This window comes from Dryobates pubescens, chromosome 18, assembly GCF_014839835.1.
Source record: "Dryobates pubescens isolate bDryPub1 chromosome 18, bDryPub1.pri, whole genome shotgun sequence".
NCBI lineage: Eukaryota > Metazoa > Chordata > Aves > Piciformes > Picidae > Dryobates > Dryobates pubescens.
The window spans coordinates 20098408-20119743 of NC_071629.1; the positions used below are offsets into that span (position 1 = coordinate 20098408).

The 21336-nt window shown below is 46.2% G+C and overlaps 1 protein-coding gene across 1 annotated transcript in view; it reads right to left on the reverse strand.

The window, feature by feature from the left end:
* The window catches only part of LOC104303640 (integrator complex subunit 6-like), a 57004-nt gene that overhangs the window by 16707 nt on the left and 18961 nt on the right, over positions 1-21336 (reverse strand). The window contains exons 3-9 of the mRNA XM_054169373.1: positions 13361-13510; positions 11981-12070; positions 11488-11671; positions 10466-10594; positions 6760-6923; positions 5107-5259; positions 2831-2963 (exon numbers count right to left, since the gene is read on the reverse strand). Coding sequence (XP_054025348.1) covers positions 2831-2963; positions 5107-5259; positions 6760-6923; positions 10466-10594; positions 11488-11671; positions 11981-12070; positions 13361-13510 — 1003 coding nt within the window. The remainder of the gene's footprint in view (positions 1-2830; positions 2964-5106; positions 5260-6759; positions 6924-10465; positions 10595-11487; positions 11672-11980; positions 12071-13360; positions 13511-21336) is intronic.

The window sequence follows — 21336 nt, forward strand, 5'->3', positions numbered from 1 at the left end:
TTTGTGAGGAAATGTCTATATCTGTGGGCAAAGCATGACAGCATCTGTCTGTGAAGTTGTCTTCACAAGTCTGCCTCATACTGAGCATGCAAAAAAAAAGGCAAGAACTGCATCCCCACCTCCTCAGTTCTCAGAGCAAACTGTGACCCCAAGCTAGTCATGGTGCCTCTCTAGAGCCTTTCCCATGAGAGCAAAAAGGATCTGCTTAGCTGCAATGGCACATCCCACATGGTTTGTCTTGCCTCTGCAGAAGATCTAGAGACCAGGGGTTTTGTCAGACAATCAATTTATCACAGTGCATGGGTTGGGTTAACATGGACTGCAGCCTGACTGCTCTATGAAGTCTCATTAATTGGCTCCTCTCCTTCCAAAGCTTCAGATACTGAAAGCAGACCCATTAAATTACAAGCCAGGGCAGACTACAGCCTTCACAGATCCACTCCTGCAGAAAGTGAGATACAGAATCACCAAATCTCTAGGATGTGGTATAATTTATCTCCTTCAGTCATGGCCCACTACAACTTGTTTCAGTCTGCTCAGGTATCATCTGCAAGCTTGCTCACGCAGACCTGTCCTGCTTGTCTTTTAGAGCTCCTACATTACCTTCCAAAAAGAGAATTGAACCTTCTCCTGCTCAAAAATGCAGGAGGAAAACAAAAATGCAAGAAAGAATTCTTAATCACAGAATTGCCAGGGTTGGAAGGCACCTCAAAGACCATCCAGTTCCAATCCCCTGCCATGGCCAGGGACACCTCACACTACAGCAGCTCGCTCACAGCCACATCCAGACTGGCTGCAAACACCTCCAGGCAGGAGGCTTCCACCACCTCCCTGGGCAACCTGTGCCAGTCTCTCACCACCCTCATGGGGAACAACTTCTTCCTAACATCCAATCTCAATCTACCCATTTCTAGTTTTGCTCCATCCCTCCCAGTCCTATCACTCCCTGACACCCTCAAAAGTCCCTCCCCAGCTTTGTAGCTTGTAGCTCCCTTTCAGATACTGGAAGGCCACAATTAGATCTCCTCAGAGCATGTTGCTGTTTCTAAGGTTGAACACACATGAACCACCTGATAAAGACAGTGGGCTTGGCTTGGTCTGCAAGAGGCACCAAGAAGGAATGAAAAGAGATTATCCACTGTACTGTCCCGAGGTAAGTCCTTGTCCTCCAATACAACATTGTCCCCACAGCTCTGCTGACCCATTGGCATCAAGAGTCACAGGGGGATTGCTTAAAAACAGAAACCGCTCCTACCTACCAACAAACAGAGTCAGTGGGATTGAAAACACCCACAAATAATTTAACAGGCATGCTGCTTATCATCTTAAGTCATTTTCTGTACTGCTAAGTGGAAAAGGGGCCAGATTTGCTTCGGTGTTTGCCGTTTATTCCACACAACTTAATTCCACCATGCCTCAGAGACCAAGGACAAACAAAGTCCTGGAATAAGATCTGAGCATCACACTTGGTATACAAGTTTGTGTTAGCAATATGGAATGCACAGCATTTGTGTCCTAGAGAAAGCTTCTGCTCTACTTAGCTCAGGCAACACAGAAGGGCTGCATTTCCCTTTCAACCACCTTCAGCAATTCAAGATGTGGGATAGCAGGTGAGCAAACTGCCTGCTGAAAAAAATGCTTAGAGAGTAGGAAGAGCTTTACATCCCTGCAAAAAAAAAAAAAGGCAGGGGTAAGGCAAGAGCTGCCAGCAGAACTGAAAACATCAAGCTCAAAATGAACAGGGACATTCCTGTAGTATCAGTGATGGCTTTGCAGCTAGTGGGTCAGCTGCAGCAGTGCAGGAGCCACACACTTGCAGAAACTGATTTAGTCTCAAGGCATCCTGTGGGACATTTTGTTAGGGTTACATGGATGATTAGGAAAGGCACATCCAAGGGATCAGAAAACAGCCACTTTCTTTTCTTTGGGTATAGCCAGGATTATGAAAAAGCATTCCTGAAATGTATTGTCATCTCTTTTCTTCCTTGGTGTAGAGATGAATGGAAGAGTTCTGCATAGGACAGTGAGAGTCAGTGTTAATTCTCTTGATCTCCACTGTTACTCTATAGCAATAAACACATCCACAAAATAGCAGAACAAAAAAAAACCCAACCACCTTACAGCATCAGCAACTACAAGGGTTAGCAGCACCCAGAAAAGTCTTCTCTCTGCCATTACCTTTATGCCACAACCCTACACAGCCACAATTATTATGGCAGTGATTCACACAGCACCTCCTTATACCACTTTTTCTGTAGAAAGTAATTTCATTGTGGGATTGAAAAAAAAAAACAAAAAGAAGAAAAAAGGGGGGGGAAAAACCCAAACAACAACAACAAAAAAACCCCACTGGTCCTTTGGGTAGGGAAGAAATGCAGACTGCTTCACTGCTCAGCTCCTCCTTAGTGCTCTAAACTGCCATCAGGGAACTCCCTCTTCCCAACACCCATGGCACACACTGCATCTGATCTTCCAGTCAAAAATGAGCTGCTACAAGAGCAACTGCAAAACCTGGATACACCACACCCTGAATGAGGGAAAAGAATGGAGGTTGAAGCTTACTCCAGGTTAAGGAAGAGGCTACGTGTCTAGGAGGTGAACAGCATCAAACATGCACTGGAAGCAGGTAGCTCTCCTCCTCTGCTGGAGAGAAAAAAAGGGAGAGGGGGTATGAAAATCCTCTCCTCCCAAAGAGTTTGCAACATTCTCTACTCTCTGATCTCCATTATTTTACAACCTCTCAATCTACAGGCAGAACACCAACCATTACTGCTTCTCTTTTACTCTGAAGTGGCTGCATTGACAGTCCAATGGAAATGTTATTACCTACCCAACAAGGGAAGTAACACAGGATAGTTGTAAGGCATCACAAAGAGGTTTACACAGGTTAAAGTAGTGCTTGCTTTTAAATACCCGAAGGGATGGCCGAGTTCGCTGTATTTGCCACTGCTGCTCACAAATACCTGACAAAGAAGAAGAGAGATCACTTTGTTAGAAGAAAACTCAAGCATGGGGCATTTAAAAACTGGCAAAAAAAAAAATCAATCTGAATCCAGTTGCATTAAGGCAGAAAATTATCCAGGACAGGCAAAGTTTAAGGGTGCACAGGTCAAGACGAGCACACGCTCACACCACGCCAGCCACAAGACTCAGACGTGTAACACTTAGAGTAGCCTCACTCAGTGTGGGAATGCTCTGCACACAGTAAGCTTTAGTGAAACTACTTGGAGGTGATGCTCTGAAAAGCTTCTGAGATCACTTAGACAAAAATCACAGAACCCTCCCTACCAGAGCAGGATCACCTATACCACACCATGCAGGAACACATCCAGATGGGTCTTGAATACCTCCAGAGAGGGAGACTCCACAACCCCCCTGGGCAACCTGTGCCAGTGTTCTGGCACCCTTACAGGGTAAAAAACATTCTTCCTCAGAAAAATAGGTCAGGGGACATCAGTTGAAGGTATGTTAAAAAGCAATCCATTTGAAATGAATTTAAAATGATGGCTGAACTTAAATGACTGAAATTTCAAATCACTGAATTTCAAGTACTGTTAGGAGAAAGCCAAAACTGTTAAAGCCTAGAAATTAAGCAAACTAAATATTCAGGAAATGCCTTTTAATTAAAAGTGACAAGCACCAAGATTCTTAAACACTGACTTTTTGATTTGGCTCTTATTTAAAAGTGTGTATGTCTGAGGGTATTAACCCTGCAAAGCAATACATGCAGACAACTATTTCAGCTGGATAAAGATGCTACATAGTCTTATTGGGACAGTCAAAACAACCCACATCTAACCAACCTCCCCAAGCTCCTCCTCTTCCCCCCCTAACCAACCTCCCCAAGCTCCTCCTCTTCCCCCCCTAACCAACCTCCCCAAGCTCCTCCTCTTCCCCCCCTAACCAACCTCCCCAAGCTCCTCCTCTTCCCCCCCTAACCAACCTCCCCAAGCTCCTCCTCTTCCCCCCCCAACCAACCTCCCCAAGCTCCTCCTCTTCCCCCCCTAACCAACCTCCCCAAGCTCCTCCTCTTCCCCCCCTAACCAACCTCCCCAAGCTCCTCCTCTTCCCCCCCAACCAACCTCCCCAAGCTCCTCCTCTTCCCCCCAACCAACCTCCCCAAGCTCCTCCTCTTCCCCCCAACCAACCTCCCCAAGCTCCTCCTCTTCCCCCCCAACCAACCCCCAAAGCCCTGTGTTTTCCCCCCTCTATTTTTCTCAGAGCACAAGGACTAGGGTTTGTTCCATGGGGATGACAATGAGTTCATTTCTCCTAGTTTGCAAAGTGCTGATGTGTGGCTGGGAGGAGAAAAGCAGCTTTTGAGAGACAGCTGAGTAGTTTTAATAACCTAAATAAATAATGTACCTCTGAATGCTTCAAGGGACATTCCTGAAGTTAGTTTTATTACAACTAACTTTTTGTTTCCCCTCCCTTCTCATTATGCATTTTCAATGAAGCTGTAGGGATTTGTTAGGGCAATTGAACTCTGCAGGAGACACCTCCATCTTTCCAGCTAAAGTCTCACACCTGGCAGACTTCTGGGGCACACATTACTCTCTCCTGCACCAGAACCCCACTGAGAAGGGAATTCCACACTTCATTCTGTAGAGGATGCAGAAACAAGCCACTTATCCACAAAAAACCCCCATCACAATGAATTTCAGTACCAGAACTCTGACCTCTTCAAGGCCAAACTAGTCAACAAGATCAACAGCTTCCATTCAATTGCCATTAGCAGTCTCACCCATCCAGTGGAAATTATCTGCAGCTGTTGATGAGGTAAGGTGATGGAAACTAGTGCTAGGTCTTCCCTGTAAGCAAATGGAAGCCTAGAGAGAATTGCAATTTAGCTGAAAATGGAACCTGCAGGACACATTTCTTAGCAAAATGAGAGGGACCTAGAAAGGGAATTAAATGAGATTACAAAGCCTGTAGAGGGAACACTCACTCTGACTCCTGATAATTCTATTAGAAAGAAGGTAACTGAAACCTTGACATGTTTCCCTCTCATCAAATGCAGTCTGCCACCAGACCTCAATTCTCCAGGCTGACAAAGACCTTAGGACATCCATTACATTTCCAGATTCAAATAAAAAGGGCAAATACCTGCCAGCAGGTATGGGGAGACTTTCTTTCCAGGATGTACTGTGTTAAGGGTGAAGGCTCAAGCTCATATTTGTCAAAAGGAAGCTTGTCTATTACCATTGGCTCACAATCAACGCAGGAGAACCTCACAACGGGGTGAGCTGTGCGTGGAGGCTGGAAGGAAGGAAAACAAATAACCAACATTATCAACTGTCTGGTAGTTATGGTGACAAATAAATGCCCTTAAGATTCATACAGCTGTATTCTACCATCCAACAGGCTTAAACTCTGTGTTTCTAACAGTTGCCCTTAAGAGACAAAAAGGACACAAAGCTCCCACAATATAGATGAAGTCATTCTCTGGTTTAAAAATGAAAGGTCATACACACATACATACATTCTCCCCACCAAAAGATGGTTAATATCCTCTACTTTGGTCTTTCAAAACCTCCATGCCAGTCACAGACAGGTTGAAGGACACAAAAAAATTCCAGCTCTGCTTCCCAGCTTGCTGTTTAACAGAGGGACAGATGTGAAACTCTGCTCCCTTTCGCAGAGTGTATCTCCATATACTCCCTGCCAAGCCTGGGGTGGTTCCCCCCCCCCCCCCCCCCCACTCTTGAATCTTTGGGAGGTGTGGGAAACTGAATGCTTGCAAGGCAGAGAAAGGGAACATGCTGAACAAAGAGACATCCTTAGAGCCAGCCATGCTAAGTGTATGAGCATTTCAGTATGAGAAGGAGAAACAAGTGCTGCTTTTCCCCTCATTTTCTGAATGAGGTAACTCTTCTGTTCCAGCTTTAATTCTTACTGCTAATGAAGGAAGAGTCCATAGATGAAGAATATTCAGCAGAAAAAAATGTGGCTGATTTCCATCAAAACCAAGCTGGTGGGTTTTTTTCCCCCTCCCTCCAAATAAATGCATTTTATAAAGCTTTGATTAAAATTGGTAAGGATCACAATGATTTGTGGTATGTGAAGTGATTTATAGCTCAATTTTGTAGCCTTTTAAAAACCATTTACCACAGGAACTAACCATACAGCTGGAAGTAAGCCTCCCAGATGCAAAACCCATCACAGCATACAGTATCTACATTAGATTACACCCTTCAACTGAAAAATTGCTTTAAAAGGGGTACCTAAAAGCTAAGTCATAAATCAAGGAATGCATTGGGTTTGAAGGGACCTTCAAAGATCCTCTAGTCCAAACCCCCTGCAGTAAGCAGAGGCATCCTCCACTAGGTCACATCATCCAGAGCCCTCACCTTGAGTATCTTCAGGGATGGAGATAAGCATGGAACACACTGGATTGGAAGGGACCTCTAAAGGCCATCTAGTCCAACCTCCCTCCAGTGAACAGGGACATCCACAAGTATAGCAGGTTGGTCAGAGTCCCATCAAGCCTAACTTTGAATATCTCTAGGGATGGGGATTCCACCAGCTCCTGGGGCAACCTGTTCCAGTGTTCCACCACCCTCATGGTAAAGAGCTTCCTTCAAGTGTCCAATCTAAACCTCCTCTAGTTTCAAATCCTTTCTACAAGCTTTTGACTCTCCCCAGCTTTCTCAGATCGTATCAATAAACAGAGGAAGTTAAAGCTTTAACTGCTGTTATATACATTTTGAGTCTCTTTAATTAGGTGTAGAATGCCCTCCTCAGTTTTCTTTTACTTACCAGTGTTGGTGAATTCTGGTCAGGCCAAAAAGACTCTGGGATTGGCCAGTGCCCAACGGGAACCCCTGTTTTAGGGTTAGGCCGCACATAAATGAGTTTATGACAGCTATGCCATGGCTGAGAAGCAAATGAATTGATGGGCCTGGATGGGTCAACAAGTCCATCTAAAATGTAAAGAAAGCAAAGTAAGAACAAAGGAAATCAAAGCAGCTACATTCATGTATTTCTCTCTCAACAGAATTTCCATGAGAGATGTTTCATTAGAATAGAATAAACCAGGTTGGAAGAGACCTTCGAGATCATCGAGTCCAACCTATCACCCAACACCATCTAATCAACTAACCCATGGCACCAAGCACCCCATCCAGTCTCCTCCTAAACACCTCCAGTGATGGTGACTCCACCACCTCCCAGGGCAGACCACTCCAATGGCAAATCACTCCATGTAGAATTTCTTCCTAACCTCCAGTCTGAACCTCCCCGGCACAGCTTGAGACTGTGTCCTCTTGTTCTAGTGCTGGGTGCCTGGGAGAATGGAGCAGACCCCTCCTGGCTACAACCTCCCTTCAGGGAGTTGTAGAGAACAAGGTCTCCCCTGAGCCTCCTCTTCTCCAGGCTAAGCAACCCCAGCTCCCTCAGCCCCTCCTCACAGGGCTGTGTTCCAAGTCCCTCCCCAGCTTTGTTGCCCTTCTCTGAACACCTTCCAGCAACTCAACCTCCTTCCTAAAATGAGGGGCCCAGAACTGGACACAGGACTCAAGGTGTGGCCTAACCAGTGCAGTGTGCAGGGGCAGAATGACTTCCCTGCTCCTGCTGGCCACACTGTTCCTGATACAGGCCAGGATGCCATTGGCCCTCTTGGCTGCCTGGGCACACTGCAGGCTCATGTTCAGCCTACCATAAACCAATACCCTCAGGTCCCTCTCTTTCAAAGACATACAGATCTTTACATCAGTGGCTGCAAACCCTCACACAAAATGTGAGACAGCATTGCTTCTCAGATGATTGCTAACAGCTTCCCACATCTGCCCCTCTGCTCCTGTGGCATAGCCATTAGATAATTAGTGCAGCAAGGCACACTCAGATATGATGGGAAACAGTATTTGCTTAAGCTTTGTACTTTGATAAGGATCTGAGAGGCGAAAGCAAGTCTACCACTTCTAGTTCAGCTGCACCTGTAAAGACTAACATTTACAGTCCTTCTACATGGCATCCAAGCCTCACTGATGCTACCATGAGTGAAAACTGAAACTGGAGAGAAGTGTCATGGAAAAGTCAGATTCCTCTTGCAGGAGCAGCTCTTGCCACATTTCTCATAAGAAATTCACAGATCACTTAAACCTCACTTGCTGCCTGGAAAGATCTATGTTCTCCAGCAGGCCACTGCTGTGTACAAGCACAGACTCCCCTCCACACTTGAGGACAAAGAATGGTAGGGATTGGAAGGCACCTCTGAAGATCGTCAAGTCCAATTCCCCTGACAAAGCAGGATCACCTAGGGCAAGTCACACAGGAACACATCCAGATGGGTCTTGAAATTCTCCAAAGGAGACTCCAGCTCTCTGGGCAGCCTGCTCCAGGGCTCCAGCACCCTCACAGCACAGATTTTTTTGCTAATGTAGAGGTAGAACTTCCTGTGTTCCAGTTTGTGTCTGTTGCCCCTGGTCCTATCACAGGACACCACTGAAAAAAAAACATGGCCCCTTTTTCTTGACACCAACCCTTCAAGTATTTGTAAAGATCTTCTATTAATAGAAGATCTCCTCTCAGGCTGCTCTTTTCCAGACTAAACAGCCCCAGGTGTTCTCAGCCTTTCCACCTAAGATGTTTGCAGCAGGACAGAATCTCAGCATTAGTTTTCCAAGAGTGCTCTCTTCCAAACCAACAGCACAGCAGAGATCACCCATTTCAACAATCTTCTTCCTCTTAAAGCCATTTTACATTACTAATTTTCCCCTTGCATCAGACCCCTGGCCAAGAATATTATGCAAAACACTTTTCAGGTGCTTCTCAGATGGGTTTCCCTGCTTTCAGAGAAACAGTGATTTCCATTTCTCTCCAGTTCAGGACTTTCTCCACTCATGCAAAGCTGCAAAGTCTCAACATTTTTGTCCATTTGCCTCCACAGTGCATCACCCTTTAAGTGTGCTAAACACTGAAAGACTCAAGTTTCACCAGCTGTGCTGTCACACAGGACAACATCCAGGCCAACACAAAGGCAGGAATTTGCTGAGGTGCTGTCCTGCACAGCATTACAGGAAAGCCTTCAAATCAAATGGTATTTAAGTGAGCACACAAAAAAAGGAGGGCAAAACCATATATGCACACACAGCAAGAGAGAAAAGTGATTCAAAAATGAAAGCAGGACTCTGCTGGGATGCTAAGGGGACCTTAAAAGCTATTAAGTTTCTGACCTTCCAGGAAGATCCTCATTTCCTAACTATGAACTGCTCGGCTCTCTCTCCCCATTTGAGCCATGAATTTCTGCAAACCTGAACAACTGCTCCACAGCAGGAGTGCATTTTCCTCTTCCCTGTTATGCACTTCACTTGCAGCTAGAAAAATAACTCCTTGCTCTTTGCAGACAGCTTTTCTCTTGCAGCTATTAACACACATACACACACAACTGAGAACTCACTGTTGTGATCAATTCACAGAATGAAAATGGCCAGAATATTAATCATAAAGATAGTTTAAATGCTTAAAAAAACCCCACACTAGTCATGAATTTATTTTAAACCCAAGAATTGACAACACTAATTGCTTCCTGCAAACACTTTTCTCAGCCCCCCAAGAGGTGAGAACATGACAGAAGAGATAGCAAGGGAGGTTGATCATTCACAAAAATCTGTGCAAAATATGGCACTGAACTTATCAAGGATCAAACCAACACTTGTAAAAACATAACAAAGACAGGACTAAACATAAATAAACATACAACTGTTCAAAAGCAGATCCATGATGATTTGGTGTGTCTAATGAGATGCCAGAATTCTGTCACTGAAGCATGTAACATTTATCACTTTATTTTTCAGTACCTATGAGGCATTTCAGAGTCACAGAAACATCCAGGCTGGAAGAGACCCTCAGGATCACCAAGTCCAATCCAGAACCCTACTCTACAAGGGTCACCCCTAAACCATATGCCCAAGCACCACATCCAAACCACCTTTAAACACATCCAGCGTTGGTGACTCCACCACCTCCCTGGGCAGCACATTCCAATCCCTGACCACTCTGGATGGGAAAAGTTTGTCCTACTGTGCAGTCTAAACCTACCCAGTAGCAGCATGAGGCCATTCCCTCTTGACCCTCTTGTTCTGTCACTAATTACCTGTGAGAAGAGACAAGCAGCAGCCTCTCCACCAGCAGCAGCCTCTCCACAATCTCCTTTCAGGCAGTTGTAGACTGCAATGAGGTCTCCCCTCAGCCTCCTCTGTTTCACACTAACCATCCCCATCTCCTTCAGTCTCTCTTCATCAGACTTATTCTCCAGGCCCTTCACAGCTTCCTAGCCCTCCTCTGCCCTGGCTCCAGCACCTTCAGATCTCTCTTGTATTGAGGTGTCCAAAACTGGACACAATACTCAATACTTTGATGCATCCTGGATACTACAGTGAAAAGCTGGCAGGAAGGACACCAAAGACAGCTGCATGCAAAACATTTCTATTGGAACATTAGGAGAAACCCAATCCAGTTACTTTACCTTCTCCAACAGGAGCTGGGTCTGGTCCTGACTTTTCAAAGTTAATAACAACTCCACTTTGGACTTTTTGAACGAGAGACTCTAAACACTGATTCAACATTCTCTGTGTCCGAACGCAGTAAGAACGACCTGTGCAAGGGACAAATGACACCAGGGGGAGGGGGAATAAAACAGGAGAGCAAGCCTTGAGCATTCTTCATTAAGGAAAGGGCTTTATTCCACAAGTTACACTGCCAAGGTTTTTAGCCAAAACAACAGCAAGAAACTTGTTGTACAAGTTCACCTCAAAGGCAAGTTACTTTTCAACTACAATACAAAGAAAGGCAACCCCAAAACAAAAACAACCCCAAAAACCCAAACTAACCAAACCCCAAACCCAACACAGCAACAACAAACCCACTGAGCTTTCACTCAGTTAAAAGAGGCCTAGGTCAGGCTGGTCCAGGGCCAAGTTTATAAACCCCCTTAAGAACATCTGATTTCACCATGTGTATGCAATCTACTTGCTTTGTCTAGCCAGACCTTACCAACTCCTATGCCCTCCCAAACTTCCCCCTCCCACGCAGTATTTGTTTCAAACACCCAATTCAAAGAAAATTCTGAGGAACATCTCAGGAAACAGGCTCCAGAATTAACTCTTATCTTAAGATCAAATTTAGCCTCCTAGCCCTGCAAGAGAATTAGCATCTTAGTAAGACCTGTCCCACTCAACATTTAAATAACAAATCTCATGACCGCGCAAAGCCAACTTCTGGAAGGAAAATCTAAAGAGATTTTTCCAATCCCTCCTACTGCTGCACTAAGATAATTTTCCCACATCTGGAAGATCTGAAATAGGAATATGGTTTTCTTTTAAAGGTCTCCTGTGCTAGTGGAAAACAAGCTCCAAAAGCTCTCCACAGATTCCTGTAGACACTGTGAGTAATTCAGATGGAGAAAACAGCAAGAGGTGACGGCGAATGAAAAGATATACTACGAGGTAAATATCAAGTGTGAGGCAAAGCAAAGCAGCACCCCCTTACCTCCTGTAACTTCACACATCTGTGTGATAGCAGATTCATCAGTAGGCACACTCCCAAGCTGCTCTGGTTCAGCAGATGCAGCTCCTGGCAAACGCAGCACTAGAGCAAACAGCCTTTGATCCCAACGAAACGGTTCTTTGGTTAGTTCACTTCCAGGCAAAGGAGAATTCAAAGGGAGATGGAGCTGGTGAAGAGAGAGTTTCAGAATATTTTCAAGTCTTTGACAAACCAGTACTCAACAATGTTTTCATTACTCTGTAATAGACCCCTTTTCTCTCCCATCCCCTAATTTATCTAACATTACAGCCCGGAAACAAATGCGAACGACGAGTTTAGGAGCTAGGCAGTAACAGCATAGCTACTTTCTGTTCTCTAGACTAAAACAGGTTGATGAAGCATAAGTCCTATTAGCAGGAAAGGAACATGAATACAAATCTCAGCATTAGAGTCAACTTGCAAGGCAGTAGCTGGAAAGAATGTAATGCAAGTTTACCTCCTCTTGAACTCCAGCCGTATTTGTCAGCTTGTTTCCGTCTGTGATGGTAATCAAAATAGATGGTTCCAAAAAGAATGGATTCCTTCCCTAGAGATGAAAGCACAGCAACCTTAGCTTAGAGGCTTAGATTTTTGTCATTAAACAGTAAAATAAGCAACCTTTCCAAAGAATCCTGAGATTTTCTTTCAGTAGGGTGGAGCCATAAAGAAGAAGATAAAGAGCAACCACATTCGCCTCGTTTTTAAAACCCCTTTTTGTGACAAACCATAGAACCACAGAACAGTTTGGGCTGGAAGGGCCCTCCACAGGAGGGCCACAAAAATGATCAGGGGGCTGCAACACCTCTGCTATGAGGACAAGCTGAGGGAATCAGGTCTGTTGAAGCTGGAGAAGGAAAGGCTCCAGGGAGACCCTTAGAGCAGCCTTCTAGTACCTGAAGCGGGCTACAAGAAAGCTGGGAGAGACTTCTTACAAGGGCTTGTAGTGACAGGATGAGGAGCAGTGAAATGAGGGAAGAGCAGGTTTAGATTGGATGTTAGGAGCAAGTTCTGCACCATGAGGGTGGTGGAACACTGGAGCAGGTTGCCCAGGGAGGTAAGTCACGACACCATTCCTGGAGATATTCAAGGCCAAGCTTGACAAGGCTATGAGCAACCTGGCCTAGTGAAAGCTGTCCCTTCTCTCTGAAGGGGTATTGGGACTAGATGACCTTATCTTTGGAGGTCCCTTCCAATCCAATTCAATCCATTCTATGATTCTATGGCTTGCCATGGTCATGTTGGGTTGACAGCTGGACTTGATGACCTTAGAGGTCTTTCCTCCCTCAATGATTCCATGTGCTGCTCTATGCACTCACACACACCCCCTGGAGATTTGTTTACAATTATTACTTTTCTTTTTCCTCCAGCAACACTGCAAAACCTATTTCAGGCCTCCAAAGCAATACTTCATGGCAACAGTGAGGAAAAACCAGAATCATTTTAACTGGACTTTTCAAAGGTGAGAGAGGGGAAGTCAGGACGTGAACTACAGACAACGTAGCTGCAGTGCGCTGCCATTCAGTGTGCAGACTCCCAGGCAGCCATCCTGTATCTGCAGCTGGGGTCATTTGCACTCCTTTCTCTGCAGCTCAGCACAGAAAGCACTGCTAGCATTACATCTACTGATTATGGAACACAAGAAAGGAAAAAATGAAAACAAAAGATCACAGTTCAAGATAAAACACACAGCCATCCAACACCTAAAAACAGAAAGTGAAACACAAGGACAAACTTGAACACCACCCCCCCCCCCTAAATTCATCCCCAATTAGAATTTCAGGAAGCATATAAAGATAACAAAAAAAAAGATGGCAAAGTCTATAAAGAGATTTCTTACCTGTCCATAGTTGTCTATTCCAGACACTAATCTGTTGAGATTCAGCAAGTCAAATGATGACCTGAGTGCCTGACCAAGGGTCGTTAGTCCTGAAGCCTGAAGGTTTTTCAGTTCATTCATAAAGGTTGCATGGTTTTCCTTCCACCCAGCCTGGAACAGTAGACAAAGAAAAAGGCTTATTTGTTATAGAATCATAGAACCAATAAGGTTGGAAAAGACATCAGAGATCATCAAGTCCACCTCCTGACAACTAGACCACAGCTTCAAGTGCCACGTCCAATCCCCTCTTGAACACCTCCAGGGACGGGGACTCCACCACCTCCCTGGGCAGCACATTCCAGCGGCCAATTACTCTTGCTGTGAAGAACTTTCTCCTCACCTCGATCTTAAACCTCCCCTGGCACAGCTTGAGACTGTGTCCTCTTGTTCTGGTGCTGCTTGCCTGGGAGAAGAGACCAACCCCCACCTGGCTACAACCTCCCTTCAGGTAGTTGTAGAGAGCAATTAAGGTCTCCTCTGAGCCTCCTCTTCTCCAGGTTAAACACCCCAAGCTCCCTCAGCCTCTCCTCATAGGGCTTGTGCTTGAGACCTCTCCCCAGCCTCGTTGCCCTTCTCTGGATACATTCCAAGTGTCTCAATGTCCTTCTTAAACTGAGGGGCCCAGAACTGGACACAGGACTCAAGGTGTGGCCTGAGCAGTGCTGAGCACAGGAGTATTATTTTACCAACCAACTGCAAATCAACAGCAAGCTGTCCTTTATCTGCCTTCCCACCAAAAATCAGATTGCATTCCTAATTAATGGATATGCTACGTCATTCACATGCTACACACACCTCAACCATGTTCTGGGCAGGAACAACACCATGCAACACCACCAGATTAGGGGTTGACCAGCTGGAAACCAGCTCCACAGAGAAGGACCTGGGGACCTGGTGGACAGCAAGTTGTCCATGGGACAGCAACGTGCCCTTGTGGCAAGAAACAGCATTGATCTCCTGGAATGCAGAGTGTGACCAGCAGGTCAAGGGAAGTTCTCCTTGCCCTCTGCTCTGGTAAGACCACACCTGGAGTATTGTGTCCAGTTCTGGGCTCCACAGGACAGGAAATTGGAGGGTGCTCAATGGAGGCTATGAGGATGATGAAGGGCCAAACAGAGAGGCACCTGGGGGTGCTGATTGACACCCGCCTAAATATGAGCCAGCAGTGTGCCCAGGTGGCCAAGAGGGCCAATGGCATCCTGGCCTGTATTAGGAATAGTGTGGCCAGCAGGAGCAGGGAGGTCATTGTGCCCCTGTACTCTGCATTGGTTAGGCCACACCTTGAGTACTGTGTCCAGTTCTGGGCCCCTCAGTTTAGGAAGGACATCAAGACACTTGAACGTGTCCAGAGAAGGGCAACAAGGCTGGTGAGAGGCCTTGAGCACAAGCCCTATGAGGAGAGGCTGAGGGAGCTGGGATTGTTTAGCCTGGAGAAGAGAAGGATCAGAGGTGACCTCATTGCCCTCTACAACTACCTGAAAGGTGGTTGTAGACAGGAGGGGGTTGGTCTCTTCTCCCAGGCAACCAGCACCAGAACAAGGGGACACAGTCTCAAGCTGTGCCAGGGGAGGTTTAGACTCGAGGTGAGGAAAAAGTTCTTCACTGAGCGAGTCGTTCGTCATTGGGATGTGCTGCCCAGGGAGGTGGTGGAGTCGCCGTCCCTGGAGGTGTTCAAGAGGGGATTGGACGTGGCACTTGGTGCCATGGTCTAGTTGTGAGGTCTGTTGGAACAGGTTGGACTTGATGATCCTTGGGGTCTCTTCCAACCTTAGTTACTGTGACACTGTGATACTTTGGAATCTTTCTCCTGTGCAGAAAGACTGAGAGGACTGGGTCTGTTTAGTCTAGAGCAGAGAAGGCTGAGCGGGGATCCCATGATAAGTAGTTGTGATTCACATACCATTCTCTCAAGGAATGGGATTCTGCAGGCTTCAGGAGCTGTTTCAACCCACAGAGCAGGAGTTAAACTGCCTTGACTAGAACAAGCAGAGCTTGAAAGCCCCAGACATTCACACAGTTATCAGCTTTGCTATCACATCTTACTGTCTAAAACCACTCTTGCAGCAAGTGAGCAGTTCTTCACCCAGGCACACCATCATCTGGCACTGGAGGAGTTCCCATGCTCCACAAGGAATCTTAGTTACTCAGACAAAGACAGAACCGTTTCAGACAGCCTGACTTTTGCTGGGACAACTTCTGAGCAGGTTCTCTTCTGCACTGGGTTTAGCAGCAATCACCTGCTGACTGTGCCACACTGTGCAAGAGCCTGAAAGGACAGGATTTTCTTGTACCTTAAAAGCCAATTTTTAACATACTGTGGGCTGCAGACATGGCCATAGGAGCCATAAATGAATGCAAGAATGGGGTAGAAAGGAAGGAAATGAGATTATCTTTTCTTCACTGAAAGAATGGCCAGAACAGGATGCCCAGGGAGAGGGAGGAGCCACCATTGCTGGAGGTGTTCAAGGAATGTGTGGACATGGCACTTTGGAATGTGGTTTAATAGCCATGGCTATTAGGTTGATGGATGGAGTTTATGATCTTAAAGGTCTCTTCCAACTGGAACAACTCTGTGACTCCGTGATCAGTGTCACTGCTGAGTTCTCAGGCCTAAACCAGGAAGGATTCTTTTCAGAATGAGGAATTATCCTAAGGAGATTCAACAAAAACAGTTTATGGTGAAGTTTAGCTCCCTGAACCAGTCCATCAAGCTTTAGATTACTGCAAGGGAGAGAAAGAGAGATAACTGCAATGAGGCAAAGAAAGAAAAGACTTTCAAGCAGGACTGGCCCATCTTTATCATCAAACAGTACTTCAAGCTCAAAAGAACAGCTTAGTTCTCAGTAAACCACCATCAACACCCCCTCACAACTGCAGCATCTCATCAGCTGAGCCATGGCAGCTCCCTGCATTTGCTCTTGGCTCAAGGCAAGAATCAAGTACAGGCTTTGGATTAAAAGTGACTTCGTTAACAACCTTTTTCTACAGAGTGAAAGAACACCAAATCCCAACAAGATGATTTGTACTACCCTGAAAAAGTTCACCTCAAAGCAATTTGAAGTGGACAACTACAAAAAAAAATTAATCTTTTTGTATTCATTCTACCAGCTCTTAGATGTAGGTGAAACCACTTCACTTTTTCTGGGGCAAACACCTAACAAGACAGCCCAGCTTCTTGGGAACAGCCAGGCTGGACTTCAGAAGTGTTATTGCAGAATGGTTTGGGTTGGAAGGGACCTTGAAGACCATCCAGTTCCACCCCTCTGCCATGGGCAGGGACACTTCCCACTAGAATAGTCTGCTCAGAGTTTCATTCAACCTGACCCTGAACACTTCCCAGGGAGGTTGTGGATGCCACCTCCCTGGCAATCTGTTCCAGTGTCTCACCACCTTCACTGTAAAGTTTCTTCCTCATATCTAATCTAAATGTCTTTCAGTTCAAAGCCATTGTCTCTCATCCTGTCACCACACTCCCTGATAAAGAGCTTTCTTACAGGCCTCCTTTAAGTACTGGAAGGCTGCTGGAGCCTTCTCTTCTCCAAGCTGAACAACTCCAACTCTCTCAGCAGGTCCTCGTAAGGGAGGATGTTCCAACCATCTGAGCATCTTCATGGCCCTGCTCTGGAGGTGCTCTGGGCACCCCAGAGCTGGACACAGCACTGCAGATGGGGTCTCATGAGAGCAGAGGTGGAGAATCACCTCCCTTGACCGACTGCCCACACTTCTCTTGATGCAGCCGAGGACACTGGTTTGCTTTCTTGGCTGCAAGCACCCAGAAGCATTTTGCAGCAAAGATTTGAGTTAATTTGTTGCAAGAGCACAAATAAAACGTTTACAAGGCAAGACTATTCCTATCCTGAAACTCTTATTTTGAGCTCTAATGAATTTAAGGGGGTTTCTTTGTAAAATAAACAGTTACAAGCTTCACTGACTCTTGGAGATTCTGCTGTTCTCCCTTTCTGAAGGCACTTCCTCGGCTTCCAGCTCCTACTGTAGCATGGTCAGGTGTTCAAACAGGAATTGGAAGTGGCACTTGGAGCCATGGTTTAGTAGTCACGATGTCTTGGGTGACAGGTTGGAAATAGAATAGAATAGACCAGACCAGGTTGGAAGAGACCTTCGAGATCATCGTGTCCAAACTATCACCCAACACCACCCAACAAACTTCATGACCTTTGAGGTCTTTTCTAACCTTATTGATTCTCTGATTCTATGGTCAACTGCCTGTAAAGTGTACTGCCATTTCTCCCATGCAGAATCAAGAGAGCTGAAGGTACAAGGAGCAGCTGATCACAACTGGTTTGTCTTTGAAGAACATTATTTTTCTTACAGGCTCTCATAAGACCTTAGAATATAAATCTGAGGAGAGCTGCACCTTTCAAATAATACTACTGAAGAATTCCTCATTAAGTGAACGAGGGCAACAAATACAAGATTTCTTCAGTCCATCCTTCCAAGTCTGACCAGCTAAGTGTACTACATTCTCTGGCTTATCCTCAAACAAGCTTTTTAAATCAAATACACCAAAAACTGACAACAAGAAGGTCTACTTCGATGGAAGCTGGTCTTCTTCCAGAGGAATGGAATAGGAATAGAATAGGAATAGAATAGACCAGGGTGGAAGAGGCCTTCAAGATTATCAACTCCAACCTATCACCCAACACCACCTAATCAACTAACCCATGGCACCAAGCACCCCATCCAGTCTCTTCCTGAACACCTCCAGGGATGGTGACTCCACCACCTCCCTGGGCAGCCCACTCCAATGGGCAATCTCTCTCTCTGTGTGGAATTTCCTCCTAACATCCAGTCTGAACCTCCCCTGGCACTGCTTGAGACTGTGTTCTCTTGTTCTGGTGCTGCTTGCCTGGGAGAAGAGACCAACCCCCTCCTGGCTACAACCTCCCTTCAGGGAGTTGGAGAGAGCAAAAAGGTCTCCCCTGAGCCTCCTCTTCTGCAGGCTAAGCAACCCCAGCTCCCTCAGCCTCTCCTCACAGGGCTGTGCTCCAAGCCTCTCACCAGCTTTGTTGCCCTTTTCTGGACACCTTCCAGCAAGTCAACCTCCTTCCTAAACTGAGGGACCCAGAACTGGACACAGGACTCAAGGTGTGGCCTAACCAGTGCTGAGCACAGGGCACAATGACTTCTCTGCTCCTGATGGCCACACTGTTCCTGATACAGGCCAGTATGCCATTGGCCCTCTTGGCCTCCTGGGCACACTGCAGGCTCATGTTCAGCCTACCATCAACCAGGTCCCTCTCTGCCTGGCCACTGAAGAGCAGCAAAAGACCCTAACCAATGTCTGTAATTAAACATTTATTTCAGGGGCAAAAACTAAAGCCCTAAAGAACTTGAGTGTATTCTCCTCTCCATATGGTACAGTAGGATGGCAAAATAAAAGCAGTACAGAATATATGCATAATGAGCTCAAGGAAGCACTTTAAAGTGATTAATTAATAATCCTTCCTAATTTCACGATGCTGCCACTAATGCTGCTTAGGAAACAGCACTACTTTCATGTAGCACTACTTCCATTTGCCAGCAGAAACATTAAAGATAGCCAAAAAATAATCCCCAAACCCCTACCAATCAAAAAACCCAACCATAACCTTCCCACCTTAGAGGACTAAACACAAACCTACTCTACAAAAGCTGTCTCTCCTCTACAAGAGGACACAGTCTCAGGCTGCGCCAGGGGAGGTTTAGGCTGGAGGTTAGGAAGAAGTTCTTCATAGAAAGAGTTATTGGCCATTGGAATGTGCTGCCCAGGGAGGTGGTGGAGTCACCATGACTGGAGGTGTTCAGGAGGAGACTTGATAGGGTGTTTGGTTGCATGCTTTAGTTGATTAGGTGGTGTTGGATGATAGGTTGGACTCGATCTTGAAGGTCTCTTCCAACCTGGTCTATTCTATTTGTGAAGTCAGAACTAAGCATCAATTATCTGAGTTGTTTATGAACACTGATTTCTCATCAACTTCAATATTACATTCCTACTCAGTCACTTTTAATGACCAGAATATATTAATAGCAATCTGTGCTGTCTTGCCACTATGTTACTAGACTCTCCTTCGATAATTTATGTGAAACAAACCCTTTCAGAGCCTGCATGCACATACCAAGAGACTTTGGAAGATAGCTGGGAAGAAAACAGCTTAGCAGAAATCTCACCCTGTTTGCTCATGCCAAGAACAGGCAAAAATGCAGTGTCATTTAGCCTTCTGTGTTGACAACTGCAAGCTTTGGACACCATCCTACAACCCCCTGAAATCTGGAAGCAGCATACTACCTTCCAGTTGCCAGCTTCAACCTCTGCAAGCAAATGCCACTGAAAAAACAACACACTTAATCAAATAGAAGCGTATTTTTCTGCTGCTCACATTTCTTTTGATGCAGCCAGGACCCTGCTGGCTATTTGGGCTGCCAGTGCACGTTGCCAGCTCAAGTTAGGTGCCACATCCACCAGCACCCCAAGTCCTTCCCTGCAGGGCTGCTCTCAACGCACTTATCACCCGGCCTGTAGTCAAGTGTAGGACTACCCCAACCCAGGTGGAGGATCTTGCACTGGGCCTTGCTGAACTTCATCAGGTTGGCTTGGGCCTACCTGGCCAGATCCCTGGGGCTGACATCCCTTCCCTCCAGCATGCTGACCACACCACAGAGGTTGGTGCCACTGGCCAAGTTGCTGGGGGTGCTTCGATCCCACTGTCCACGTCGCCAACAAGGATGCTGAATAGCACTGTATGTGTTACCATCTCAGGTACACCAGAGCTTAACTGTCAGATCTACTGGGTTTTAGTTTGCCCTTAACTGTCAAATTTACAGGGTTAACTGGGTTGGATTTTTTTTCCAAGCAGTAGCACATTTTTTAGGCAGCATGGTCAGTGCCAACCATTCTTAGCACAGTTTGATCAGCCTAAAAGGGAAGGCCCAGGACAAGAATGACAGGTCCAAAGCAGCCTCTCCTGATTCAGAATCAGAGAATCAACAAGGTTGGAAAAGACCTCAAAGATCATCAAGTCCAACCTGGCACCCAACACCTCATGCCCACTACACCATGGCACCAAGTGCCATGTCCAATCCCCTCTTGAACACCTCCAGGGATGGTGACTCCACCACCTCCCTGGGCAGCACATTCCAATGGCTAACAACTCTCTCTGAGAGAACTTTCTCCTCACCTCGAGTCTAAACTTCCTCTGGCACAGCTGGAGACTTGTTCTGGTGCTGGGTGCCTGGGAGAAGAGACCAACTCCCTCCTGGCTACAACCTCCCTTCAGGTAATTGTAGACAGCAAGAAGGTCTCCCCTGAGCCTCCTCTTCTCTAGGCTAAGCAACCCCAGCTCCCTCAGCCTCTCCTCACAGGGCTGTGCTCCAGACCCCTCCTCAGCCTTGTTGCCCTTCTCTGGGCACGTTCAAATGTCTCAATATCCTTCTTAAACTGAGGGGGGCCCAGAACTGGACACAGGACTCAAGGTGTGGCTGAACCAGTGCTGAGCACAGGGGCACAATGACTTCCCTGCTCCTGCTGGCCACACTATTCCTGATCCAGGCCAGGATGCCATTGGCCTTCTTGGCCACCTGGGCACACTGCTGGCTCACGTTCAGTCAGCTGTCAATCAGCACCCCCAGGTCCCTTTCTGTTTGGCAGCTCTCCAGCCACCCCCACCCCAGACTGCAGCACTGCCTGGGGTTGTTGTGGCCACACCAGCTCCATGAAATCCAGGGAGCTGTTCCTTCTGAGGCTGCACATCTCCATCTTTAGTGTTTCTACAGACCATGCCAAAACCCAGAACTGTAGAGTTTTATTGTTCACTGGATTGCTTTCAGATCTGATTCACAAATTATTACTAAAAATAATCTTCCAAGTAAGAAAATAATTTGCAACCTAGCGTGCCAATCACAAGTCTGTCACAGTAAGCACTCAGTACTGCTTGAAACAG